This window comes from Mixophyes fleayi, chromosome 1 (assembly GCF_038048845.1).
Source record: "Mixophyes fleayi isolate aMixFle1 chromosome 1, aMixFle1.hap1, whole genome shotgun sequence".
Taxonomy (NCBI): domain Eukaryota; kingdom Metazoa; phylum Chordata; class Amphibia; order Anura; family Limnodynastidae; genus Mixophyes; species Mixophyes fleayi.
Window position 1 is genome coordinate 113,937,259 of NC_134402.1, and position 14,193 is coordinate 113,951,451.

Sequence of the window (14,193 nt, forward strand, 5' to 3'; positions counted from 1 at the left end):
CATTAAAACCACTGAAAAGTGAAGTGAATAGCGTTATCTTATGACAATGGCACCTGTCAAGGAGTGGGATACATTTAATTGTAAAGCGCTACGGAATATGTTGGCGCTATATAAATAAATGATGATGATGATGATGATGATACATTAGACAGCAAGTAACCAATCAGTTCTTGAAGCTGAGATGTTGGAAACAGTAAAAATGGGCAACCATAAGGATCTGGACGACTTTGACAAGGGTCAAATTGTGATGGCTATACACCTTGGTCAGAACATCTCCAAAATGAGGTGTGGGGTGTTCCTAGTATGCAGTGGTTAGTACCTACCAAAAGTGGTTTGAGGAAGGATAACCACTAAATTGGCAGCAGGGTCATGAGCGCCTAAGACTCATTGATGTGACTGAGGAGCGAACGCTAGCTCGTCTGGTCCAAATCCACAGAGGAGCTTCTGTAGCACAAATTGTTGAAAAAGTTAATGCTGACTGAGACAGAAAGGTGTCAGAACACATAGTGCATTGCAGCATGCTGCATATGGGACTGTGTAGCCGCAGACTGATGAAAGTGCCTATGACCCCTGTCCACCCCTGTGAGTGCAAGAACTGGACCATGGAGCATTTGGAGTAGGTGACCTGGTCTGATGAATCACGTTCATTTCTTTTACAACATATGGACGTCCGGGTGCATGTGCGTTGTTTACCTGGGGAAGAGATGGCCCCAGGATGCACTATAGAAAAAAGGCAAGCCAGCAGAGGCAGTGTGATGCTATTTAAAAATATTCTGCTGGGAAACCTTGGATCTTGGCATTCATGTTGATGTTACTTTGACACGTACCACCTACTTCAACATTGTTGCAGGCCAAGTACACCACTTCAATGGAATTCCCTGATGGCAGTAGCCTCTTTCAGCACAATAAAGTGCCCTACCACACTGCGAAAATTGTTCAGGAATGGTTTGAGGAACATGACAAATTATTCAAGGTGTTGGTATGGTGAGGGTGTTCATGTGCATAATACTTACATTTATTCTTTATATGCGAGATACTGATTATGTTCAGTCATAATGTGCACTGGAAATAATTAGATTCTGGAACCCATGTTTTGCTTTATAAAGCTCTTTTTATTGAGTAAACGTAAGGCGTTCTTACAATGTTTTGCTTAAATAAATTGCTTAGTAAAGCCAGGAAAGAGATCAACCAGTTTTTTCAGCTCTCGCTAGGTAGCACTTTTCTATTATGGATGGTATTTTACTTTAAAAATGCACATACATAGCTATATATGCAAACCCAACTTATGTGAATAAGTACAAATATTAAGAGAAAAAAGTTTTGCGGAAAAACTCACATTGGAAAAAATATTCTCACCCCTTCCTATTGGGGTATGTTTGTTTATTGGGAAATATTTGTATGGGGCAATAAAATGTAGCTTGATCTAATCATCATATGATTAAAGTAATATTTGGCTCTTAATCTGCATACTAGAATAAAACAAATGCTTATATTAACTTGTTCTCTTGTGAGCCATTTCACTTGCTGCTTAAGACAACAGGATTTCTAGATGCACCAAATGTTTGCTACCAAATCGCTGTTTCTGCACCATCTAAAGCTCACTGTTGCTACCTTTGCACTCTAACCCTGCAGAGGGCATGGTTAATTCAGTCCTGCATCAGAGGAAGAGCACTTATGGGTCATGCTGACAGGGGCCCTGAAAGGCAGGTTCAATGATATGTTGCACTGATACATCCCGGCCAAGAGGTTATTATTTGTTTTTAAATATATTAATAAAACATCATAATTAAAGGATAAGTCCATCTTCATGAACTTTTTTTAAGGGTTAAATGCAAAATTAAACCACATTCTATCTAGCACTTACCATTTCTGTAGCCACAAACTTTTCCGGGCAGGAGGGAGAACAAAAAGGCTATACTGAGTCTCCTATGTATGCCTGGCCTCCAATGGAGCAACCAAAACTAGACATCATAGTTGGTAGAGACCGTAGGTGCTTCTTTCTGCTAGTAATAATAGGGAATATCTATCAGAATAGGAGTGAGACCCTGTACACAAATACACATTAGTGATCATTATTCTTCTGTATTATTCATTGCATGGCATAACGCCTATTACCCCTGACTCACAGCTTTGCTGAAACATGAAAGAGTGTGGAAATCTCTTTTTATTCCTTTTATAAATGGCTTTTCTATCAGCTCCAGATAATACATCTTGTATCAAAATGACCAGAGCACAAAATATCTACAGGTCCTTGACCTTATAATATCCCTAGTATCCGTTACACAGGAGCGAGTCACAATTTGATCTAATCTTGCTGAGCTGGTTTCAAAACAGAAGTAAACAGAAAAGAAAAATGAAGCCCTCTTTAAAAGCACAAGTCTTGTAATGCAGCTTAGACAAGATATTTTAAATCCATATTTAAAAGGTCACTGGTAAAGATTGTCCAGTATCATAAGGAGCGGAGAACCCAGACTAACATATTTCACTGATGCTGACCTGCACAAATGGGAAAAAAAACCTGTATTTTGCTGGCACGGCTATTTAACAGCTTACAACTGGACCTTGAGACGTTCACATTGTTGCAATTTTTCAAGGATGTTTTTAATACTATATTTTTTAAGTATATCAATACATGTCAAGGACTAGAGCTCTATATACAGTATACTATGTACAGTAACATAGAAGCTGCAATGAATACCTTTTGAGTTTTAAATACAATAGAAATTACATAAGATGTGTTACTGTATATAAAATATTTCTATAATTGAAAGTGCCAATTGTTGAAAAAAAGTATGTATACATTTGTAAGTGGTCAAGTATGATTAGTGATTTGGGGAATACATGGCCAGTGTTATGGGGGGAACAGACGTGTGCCACTTCTTGCCAAAATAAAAAATTAATAATTACAGGCAGATTACTGAATTAAGTCCTCATACCCGTTAGCATAATATATATATATATATATATATCATGCATATTTGTCATGTTTTTAACTAGTGCAAAGCATATCAATGGGTCTAAACATAGAGCCCATTGTTTTCAATAGCACTCAGGTGTGTTGTGCCTGCTTGTGATTTCCAAACACCCTGAGCCTTATTCATTAAGGGAGGTAAGGCACAAAAATGAGGACGTTTTCTCCTGGACAAAGCCATGCTGCAATATAAGGGGTGCAAATGAGTTTATTATTTTGCACATAAGGAAAATACTGGCTGTTTTTTCAAGTAGGATGCAAATACTTGATAGCTTTATGTTTACACTGACATTAAAAGTTGATCTAGGACATGCTCTACCCCAATTATAAATCTATTCTCACATTTTAAATTGAACTACCCCTCTAATGCAACATGGTTTCGCAAAGGTCCAAAGTTAATCATTTTTTTCCTTTGCTTTCCTTAATGAATCAGGCCCACCATGATCTATTCACAATGGAAGACTAAGTGACCTCCAATGACCACAAATATAGTAGTGAAAATGCAAATAACAAATGCATGCAAAAATTTCTGCACAGCAGTTTTTATTTGAGTTTTATTAAATGCAAACACAACACCAGTGGGTAAGAGGCTTTATACAGGTGGAATATAGAGCTCTATTCTGCCAGGGGTCTGGGAGATGGAGCATAAATTGCCTTTAAGGGCAAAAAGATTAAGTCTGGGGCTGGCTACTGGTTTTAATGCATGATATATTTTGTAGAAAATAGAATTATGAAATAAGGGAAAAGAATAATTTGTGGCATGTACCAACCATATTTCCAACCAGTCAGTTTTCCTACTCTAAGTACAATATGTTGTAATTATATATCTCTTGATTTGAAGAGATTTTGTGCTGTAATTATATGGAGACAAGCATAGTATTTAATGAGTTAGCATTCTGTCAGTTACAAAATGTCCAAGCTTATAAATAAGCGCGCTGAAATATTTATGTTACGACTATCAGCAGTAAAATAACCCAGGCATATATTGTAGGTTAGACAGATAAAACATGTTTCTTTAACCCTTCAGTGTAATTTGGTGACCTCCAAAGCAAGGAGGACACACAAAGAGTGCTCTGTAAAAATACCTTAAAAAAACCATAATATCACTTGTTAATAATATAGTCATTAATGACATAACATTAAAATAAGTTGTTTTTTTCAATAAAATACATTTATTAGGATGTTATGAATATCTACTGTACAAAAAAATGCATTTTTACAGTTGCTTCTGATTGCAAGTACATGTTCTAGCCTGCATATGAGACCATCGTAACTATCACTCGGTACTTACACCAGACCTTTAGCTATATACGGCAGTAAAACAGGGACATTTGAGATGGCCAAAGCTTGATTCGGACAATGCTGCCTGCGCTTGAGCTTGGCAAGCCCTTATTGTACATTGACTAGATGAATACATCTATAGCTCTTCACGTTAAGCCCCTGAAATCGTAGGCTGTACTAATGGTGTTTTGCACTAGAAGATGAATTAGATGTTGCTGCGCTCTCTGGCATATGGTTCCTTTTTGGGCATGCACAGAGCAATTTTGCGCAAAATATAAACCTTTATATTCACCACCATCACCATTTTTTTTATTTATATAGCGCCACTAATTCCGCAGCACTGTACAGAGAACTCATTCACATCAGTCCCTGCCCCATTGTGGTTTACAGTCTAACACACACAAAAAGACAGACAGACTAAGGTCAATTTGCTACCAGTATGTTTTTGGAGTGTGGGAGGAAACCGAAGCACCTGGAGGAAACTAGAGATGGGCGGGTCCGGTTCTCCGAGAACCGAATCCACCCGAACTTTGGGTATCCGAGTACCGAGCTGAGCAGCTCGGTACTCTCCCACCCATTCCGAATCCAAATCGAGGCCGAACGTCATTGTGACGTCGTCGGATCTCGGGGCTCGGTTCTCGCGATACTTAAACTTTATAAATACACGCCTCGACAGCAATCCATCGCCATTTGACAGAGGGAGAGAGCAGGGTGTAGTCATAGGCTAATTAGAGCAGGGACAGAGAATACAATATTGTTCTTGCAATTGCTCTAACCAAAATCGCTAGTGCAGAGAGGAGGATAGAGGTTTATTATTTTTTCTTCATATTTGGCACTCCCCAGCGCTTTTGGGGTGTCCCCCATAATTGTGCATAAATATTTCTGGCTGTCAAAAGTCATATCTGTCAGCAGTATCTACTAAATAATTTTTAGCACTCCTCAGTGCTTTTGGGGTGTCCTCCCTAATTGTGCATTAATATTTCTGGCTGTCAAAAGTCATATCTGTCAGCAGTATCTACTAAATAATTTTAAGCACTCCTCAGTGCTTTTGGGGTGTCCTCCCTAATTGTGCATTAATATTTCTGGCTGTCAAAAGTCATATCTGTCAGCAGTATCTACTAAATAATTTTTAGCACTCCTCAGTGCTTTTGGGGTGTCCTCCCTAATTGTGCATTAATATTTCTGGCTGTCAAAAGTCATAACTGTCAGCAGTATCTACTAAATAATTTTTAGCACTCCTCAGTGCTTTTGGGGTGTCCTCCCTAATTGTGCATTAATATTTCTGGCTGTCAAAAGTCATATCTGTCAGCAGTATCTACTAAATAATTTTTAGCACTCCTCAGTGCTTTTGGGGTGTCCTCCCTAATTGTGCATTAATATTTCTGGCTGTCAAAAGTCATAACTGTCAGCAGTATCTACTAAATAATTTTTAGCACTCCTTAGTGCTTTTGGGGTGTCCTCCTTAATTGTGCATTAATATTTCTGGCTGTCAAAAGTCATATCTGTCAGCAGTATCTACTAAATAATTTGTAGCACTCCTCAGTGCTTTTGGGGTGTCCTCCCTAATTGTGCATTAATATTTCTGGCTGTCAAAAGTCATATCTGTCAGCAGTATCTACTAAATAATTTTTAGCACTCCCCAGTGGTTTGCGCTCAGAAACGGATTCAAAGCAGTCCACATATGATCTGAATGAGCAACCAGGTTCTGTCACCAGTCCTGATGTTAATGTTCCCAGTACGTCATCTGGCCAAGGCGATGTCAAACAACAGAGTGTTTTCAAATTAGTGCAAAAAACAAAAACCAAAAAAAAATGTACTGTATTGAAGCGAAAAAGAAGTGTAACTGAGCAAAAGTTAAGTGACGATAAAAAAAAAATTGCAAGCATGCCATTCTACACACGCAGTGGCAAAGAGAGAATGAGGCCTTCACCTTTGGCTATTAGTGGCAGATCCCAAAAAGTTACCCAGCCTACAATTGGTGCACAACTACTGTTACGCGTCAAAGCCGAGCTGCAAGATAACAGTGAGGCATTACAGGAGAATATTTGCTCTGATTCACAAATGACAACAATCCCTGTGGAGAGTCCATCCAACAGTGGGATGTCTAATCATGAGCATTCTGCTGATGTGTGCCTTAATAGCCCGAGTGTAGCCGGTGATACCCAAATTGAGGATGCCACTTTGGAATTAGAAGAGGATGAGGGGGAGATTTGTGTAGGCGACGAGGGCGCTAATGATGATGTTGATGATTATGATGCAGACAGATACCAAATTGCCTTTCTCAATTTCTATTTATATTCTATATTATATAACGGCTGAATAGTTTTCTATTTTACTCCTAGTGGAGAGAGGATCTGATGCAGACAGATACCAAATTGCCTTTGTCCATTTCAATTTATATTGTACAGTATATAACGGCTGAATTTATTAGTATTTTATACAAGTGGAGGGGGGCCTAGAGAGACAGAAACCAAACTGGCTTTCTCCATGTCAATTAATATTGTACAGTCTATAACGGCTGGATTTTTTTGTATTTTATACAAGTGGAGGGGGGCCTAGAGAGACAGAAACCAAACTGGCTTTCTCCGTGTCAATTAATATTGTACAGTCTATAATGGCTGAATTTTTTGGTATTTTATACAAGTGGAGGGGGGCCTTGAGAGACAGAAACCAAACTGGCTTTTTCCATTTCTTTACATATTTAACTATAAGTGTAGGGTGTAATATACATTCAAAGACGATGGCTGCATTGCCAATATGCATAGATGGAGAGGAAGACAATCTGTTTTGTGTGTAGAATAGGCCTACCAACGAAGAATTAAACTGTTTTTTTGGATGATTTATTACCTCAACAATTAGATTACTTGTCTCTAAAACAGTTGGGGCACTAAATTGGGTTAATTTAGGCCCAAAAACATGGATTTTCAAAAAAAATAGCAAAACAAAACCAAACAAAACCAAAACCAAAACACGCAATGGCAGTTTTGCAAAACCAAAACCAAAACCAAAACACGACGGTAATCCAGATCCAAAACCGAATCCAAAACCAAAACACGGGGGTCAGTGACCATCTCTAGAGGAAACCCACGCAAACATGGGGAGAACATACAAAATCCTCACAGATAAGGTCATGATTGGGAATTGAACTCATGACCCCAGTGCTGTAAGGCAGAGGTGCTAACCACTACGCCACCGTGATGCCCACAGTGAATCAGGCACCTGGTATCAAAATGTACAAAAGATCTGCATGTCCACAGCCTTATAATATGGACAGCATGATAACAGCTCTGGGTTCATGGGTTTTATTTGATCTTATTTAAGTTCCAGTGGGGCAGGGAGTGATGTGATTCCTTACAAATTCTCTTTACAGTGCTGCATAATATGATTGGCCCTAATAAATAATTAATAATAAATAATATCCTTAGTACCTGTTATACACCAATGAGACACAGTATGCACTAATCTTTATGAGCTGGTTGCAAAACAGAAGTAAACAGATGTTGGATTAATCCACAAAATGGGATTGCTTATAATGAAACAAGGTATACATGCTCACCTTGTAATATAATGCAATTTGTCTCCCTAGCATATAAAAGGAGAGGTTGGGGATTGGCTCTTCCCAAGTTCCCATGATGCTATAGTAACCCTAAAATGAATAAATTGGCCTCCACCTTGTTCAAGGATGCAGTATGTAAATCTTCCCAGCCATCCCAGTGTAATGTAAGGTGTTTGTGTGTGTGTGTGTGTACTTCAAACCAGTTACTAATTATTTCATGTTTTGCAGCTTTAAACTTAATGTTCCTATGCTCATTAGACAAAGACAGGTGTTATGTGTAGATATTTCATAATGAGTCATTTTTCCCAGCCCACTCATAATCTCACATTTTATTAATTTAAAAGAAAAGTAATGCAAACATCGCTAATTAATACCAGTGTTAAATACATGTACCAATTAAAATATTACAGGTAATGTACTGTACTTCTGTTACCATAGGTTACATAAAATATTCTGTCTGTCTATTATGTAAAATACCTGAAGTAATGTGCTAACATGCACTATAAGTATATTTAGCATAGGATAGTAAGGTATATGTTAGATTAATAAAATTAAGTTGTGATGAACAAATTATGGCTGCTGCAAAAATAAACTGCACAAAGGTTTCTCATTCGTTTCTCCGTGTCTTTCTCTTTTCTCCAACCTCCAGCCGTTGTAATGGTCCTGAACAGTATGAGCGTTAGCTGGAGTGCTCGAATCCAGATCTTCTTGACCTTTTGTAAGCTTATAGCAATCCTGATAATTATAGTTCCTGGAGTTATGCAGTTAATTAAAGGTAAGAGCTAACATTATTGTAACACTTTTTGAATGTATAATCGTGTCAAAACCTGCCATGTACTGTGTATATACTCTAGTTAAATTATCTATATATTTGCTGGAAGAAAAGAAGTAGAATAACACATATCCATTCCAGATATAGTACTTAAAACACAATGCCATCTTTAAATACTATGGGCTAGATTTACTAAGCTGCGGGTTTGAAAAAGTGGGTATGTTGCCTATAGCAACCAATCAGATTCTAGCTTTCATTTATTTAGTACCTTCTACAAAATGACAGCTATAATCTGATTGGTTGCTATAGGCAACATCCCCACTTTTTCAAACCCGCAGCTTAGTAAATCTAGCCCTATGTGTAATCTTGGCCAAGAAATGTGTCGGTGTCTTAATTATATGGCACATTAAAAATGTAAATTATTGATAAAATTCAGCTTATATTTCTTGGTACCTCCAACAAAATCAGTGTTTAAGCATTAAAAACTATAATGTACAGCAGAGAATAAGCCACACAAATGTTTAGACAATGTAACATGAGCCTTGAAGTTGGAAAACAAAAAATTCAACATAAAATGGTACTCAAAGAAAACCAAAACAAAGCCACTGTCACGTCATAGCCTTAAAACTTCATTGCGCTCCGTTCCCTTTTGTTTATTATTTCCATTTAGTAGGTAGCAGGTGGAGGCAACTGACATGGACTGTTAAAAATATTAGAAGAACTTTATTATAGATTTACGCCTTCAAAAAATTATGTGTGTTGATTTGACAAATTGTACAAGCAAGTTGATTTGACAAATTATACCAGGAAGACAAAATCAACAGACATAAATTTTTGAAGCCGTAAAGCTATAATAAAGTTCTTCTAATAATTTGCAAAAACAATGTACATGTACTAATTGGGCAGTACAGTTAGTACATGTATGTTTTCGTCAAAGTCAAGATATGTATTCGCAACCGCAAGATCGTTTGTACAGATAATAGCTAATACTGAAGTGATTAGTCCACCTAAACATTTTAATAAAGAGTTTGAAGGTTCTGAATAAATCTCCCAAAATAATATACTAAAATATTGGCAAGGGTATGGGGCTTCTGTGCTTATGGCACCCCCTGCCCAGCGTGCCCATGCATTAAGACGGCTCTGGTTGGGTGAAGTGAGGGCATTTCTTGCTTTTGGGGGGCAAAGAAAATGCTTCCATATTTGTAGGGCTTTCCCTGCTGTCAGAGGGTCACATGGCCATTTAAACTAATCTTTACAGTAGCTAACAACTGGCAGTCATATACTTTTAATGAAACTCACTTTGTGCCTCTATGTCTCACTTCGGTGGATAACCAAATTTCCTGGGACACTCCGAACAATAACATTTTAAAAAATTGCCATATGTAATTAAGCCAGCCACATTTCTCTTAATTTCAATGACTAATTTAATCCCTAAATGAGGCTTAATTTAGGAGTATTTCATGAGAAAAACTGAAAAGTATATTTTATTGACATGGGTAGTAATAAAATGGCGGAGGAAGGGCTTTGTTGCGACGTTTGCACAGTGCATATCTGTAGATTTGTCTGCCGGTCTACACACCTATTTGGACATCTAGGTTGCAGGGGCATCTTCGGAGAGTGAAGGGTAGGTAGATCTTGAAATATGCTGAGCAGACCATTCACGTTTTGTAGGCACATCAGGTGTGTTTTGTAGATTTCCTCTAATAGGTTCTAAGTAAGCCATACTGAGTGGACATCAATAAAAATTGACCAGTGCCTGTGTTAAGAAAGTTTAGATTAACAAACATATACTACATGAATGCAAATTGTGATAAACAGTTATTCACAGATGTTATTACTTTAGACAGCTGTGTTCCCAAGTAGCAAGTGCAAATGTCAGAGGAAAACACGTACAACACTGTGTTAATGAGTGTTAGAAATTCTTGGCAGTATAGCACTATTTGATAATGTATGAGTGTGATACATTATAATGAAAAATAGCCCAGCCTTGGCAAGGTTAGTGACATGCTTGGGAGCCTACAGATGTATTCCCTGTCATTATAATGCACTCTCTGATTAAATTTTATTTAACAAGAATCTGTTTCTCAAAGAAACTCAAAGGGAACAGAATACACAAACTTTGATCTTGCGTATTGTCTTTCAGTAATGTGTACTTTTTTTTCCCATTTTAAACATCCATCGTTAGTGTTTTCAGATTAGCAAATACTATCACAGGCTTTAGCTACATTTCAACATCATTAGCAGTACCCCTACAACTTCCTGTTTAATGGTAACATTTTCATCAGGTATACTGCAACGCTTTATTTTTCATGCATATGTTTAAAATGAGAACATTGTTAGTGATCAGGTGCTATAAACCCTTTAAATCCTGTTGTACATGGCACTAGTTTTCCTAAAGGTAACCTGCTTAATTTAATATAATTTAAATGGACCAAGCTTCACATATCTGCATAAATGTGCAATAGGATTTAATGCACTGGATCATCATGTATAACTAACTGTTGTGTTCATGAGACTGAATTTGTCAAAAATGATTTCTGATTTTTCCTCAGTCATATGACACTGGGGTAAAAATATGCAACCATGCTTGAATACATCATAAGAAAGACTGGGTAATTTTGCTATAGCAATATTTTAACATGTTATATATGAAGTTCCCGAAGATAACCTTTACATTAAATGTACAGTACTTAAATACAGCAATTATATTACCCAATAGTTGCTTCTATTCACATGTTCTTTATATTGTCCCTAGGATTCTCTCTACTCCACACTATTTTATTTCCATTCATCTTGCTCTTTCACAATCCCTAATATTAATTTTAATGACCAGCACCCAGATTTTTATAATACATAATACACTGATCAGCCACAATATTAAAACCACTGACAAGTGAAGTGAATAGCATTGATTATCTCATTAGAATGGCACCTGTCGAGGGGTGCAATATATTGGGCGAGCGTAAGGATCTGAGCGACTTTGACCAAAGGGCCAAATTGTGATAGCTATATGACTGGGTCAGAGCATCTCCAAAATGACAGGTCTTATGAGGTGTTTCCTGTATGCAGTGGTTAGTACCTACCGAGGTGGTCCAAAGAAGGACAACTGATGAACTGACAAAAGGGTCATGGAAGTCCAAGGCTCATTGATGCACGTGGGGATCGAAGGCTAGCGCGTCTAGTCCAATCTCACACAAGATCTATTGTAGCACAAATTGCTGAAAAGTTAATGCTGGCTATGATAGAAAGGTTTAAGATAACTACAGCAAAAGAAAATATAATTCAGGCTGTTCTCCCCTAAATTATTTAGAATAAATATTAGTTAATTCTTCTACAGCTTTTATGGAAAGGTGCCACCATAAACTACTAAGCATATCATAAAAAGTATAGAGGACAGAGTTTTCCCCCTGGAATTAATTTACAGTTGGTACCCTGGAGCTAACACTAAGTAATCATCCATATTAGGCTGTTAGTGTACCATTCTAGAAAGTCTGCTTTCTATACTTCTTGTGATATGATAGAGAGGTATCAGAACACACAGTGCATTGCAGCTTGTTGGGTATAGGGCTGCATAGCTGCAGACTGACCACTGTAAAATGCCAAAAACACCTACGACTAGCACGTGAGTGCCAGATCTGGACCTTGTTGGCAATGGCCTCGTTCAGCAGGATAATAAACCCTGCCACACTGCAAAAATTGTTCAGGAATGGTTTGAGGAACATAGCAAAGAGTTCAAGGTTTCTTCGCCTTCAAATTCCCCAGAGCCATGGAGGCCCCACCTCACAATTTACATGGCTGGATCTACTGCTAATGTCCTGGTGCCAGGTACCAGAGGACACCTTTAGAGGTCTTGTGGACACCATATCTCGACCGGTCAGAGCTGTTTTGGCAGAACAAGGGGTCCTACACAATATTAGGCAGGTGATTTAAATGTTGTGACTGATCAGTGTATATAGATGCTAAATAATACCTATTTTACGCAGAATAAATAAACTTCTACAATTTGAGGCAACAGGTTTGTTGTCACCAAAAACTTCCAATTCCTTTTTCCAAAACTGAATCCAAATAGTTGATTTAATTTTATGTATAATTATCTTCACTAGCCTTATGTCCAGATGCACATCAATGCATTTATTTACATTGGCACAGCCAAGCTGCAGAAAGGGATACATTTCTTGATAAAAAAAAATAATGTTAAGTCCATATTCACCTTCACATATCTCTGTGCATTTATGTGTTTATATTATGTTAATCTTCAACTGCTTTTATTTTTATGCTTTACATGTCTTGCACAGTTTTGCAGGCAGAGATTGAAAACATTACTGCTCATAACCTTACATGCATTGATGGAGTAGCTGATACAGAACTTGTCAGGTCCATCAAGGCATTCCTGTAAACAACAAATGTGTTTGATACGTTGATCAAACATGGCTTATAATTATGCTTGTGTTTTCCATATTTGCGTTAATGTCCCTTTAAAAATACATTTATCTGTACTGATATATTATTTGGGTATAAGTGCCTCTGGAGAATATCAAACAGAATATGGACATCTCTCTACATTGTATTTGACAGTTATATCTTTAGAACTGTCCCATACCATTCTTTGTGGATAAAGTAATTTCCATGTTAACCGCATTGGATCACCAACTATATTATTGTTTGTCAATAAATACTTGTTTGTTACAGGCGAGACACAGAATTTCAAAGATGCCTTTGTTGGGAAAGATGTCAGCGTTATGGGGTTACCCCTTGCCTTTTATTCTGGAATGTATGCATATTCCGGCTGGTAAGTAGATCTGTAAAAATATATTTATGTGAAAAGTGAACCCTATAATTTCCTTGTCCTAAAGGCTCCTTTAAAAAATCCAGAAACTATAATTAGGGCCTTATTTAGAATTGAGTTTACCCAAAGCAGTGTATTCAAACTAATTCAGTGAGTGCACCCTCTATACTCATGTGGTCACCCACTTATTGCTTCCTCCATTAAGTTGATTGAAAGAGATGGCTGGTAAAACCCAAATAGCAAACAAAAAATACCCAAATAATTAAAAGTAAAAAACTAAGTAACATAAAATCAATTACTTGCTGCCCCTTGAACAATATTGCTTTAAGAATGGTAAATACAGCTCTGACCATCACGGAGATTCATATTTATATGTTGTTATTAGAAATATTACTTGCATGGACTTGCCTGAAACTGACACCCTGGGCCTGATTCATTAAGGCACTTGAATGCTGATACGTGCCATATTTTGCGTAAAATCAATCTGCGCATGACCAGAAATTAGCCATATGTCAGGGAACACAGCATCGTCCAATTTATCTTCAAACACCTTTGGGAGTTTTATTTTCCACATGTGTATTAGGCATATCCTGCAGTGTTTTAGAGCACACCTAGACCTGTATTCATCAACAGGCGTATCTTCAAATCCGCTTCTTGTTGAATACGGACACATGTACACCCGAGATATATGCTTTTTTTAAAAAAAAAAAAAAAAGTGCACAGTATGCTTGTTTTGCATTCCTCGATGAATCAGGCTCCCTGTGTTTAGGACCATGCGCTGCTAATGATCCCAAGAATCCATTAATTGATGTGGCTTGTTTAAAATA

The 14,193-nt window shown here is 37.5% G+C and overlaps 1 protein-coding gene across 1 annotated transcript in view; it reads left to right on the plus strand.

The window, feature by feature from the left end:
- SLC7A11 (solute carrier family 7 member 11) overlaps positions 1-14,193 on the plus strand; it is a 135,814-nt gene that overhangs the window by 42,851 nt on the left and 78,770 nt on the right. The window contains exons 4-5 of the mRNA XM_075199805.1: positions 8,458-8,583; positions 13,270-13,369. Of these exons, the coding sequence (XP_075055906.1) occupies positions 8,458-8,583; positions 13,270-13,369 (226 nt within the window). The remainder of the gene's footprint in view (positions 1-8,457; positions 8,584-13,269; positions 13,370-14,193) is intronic.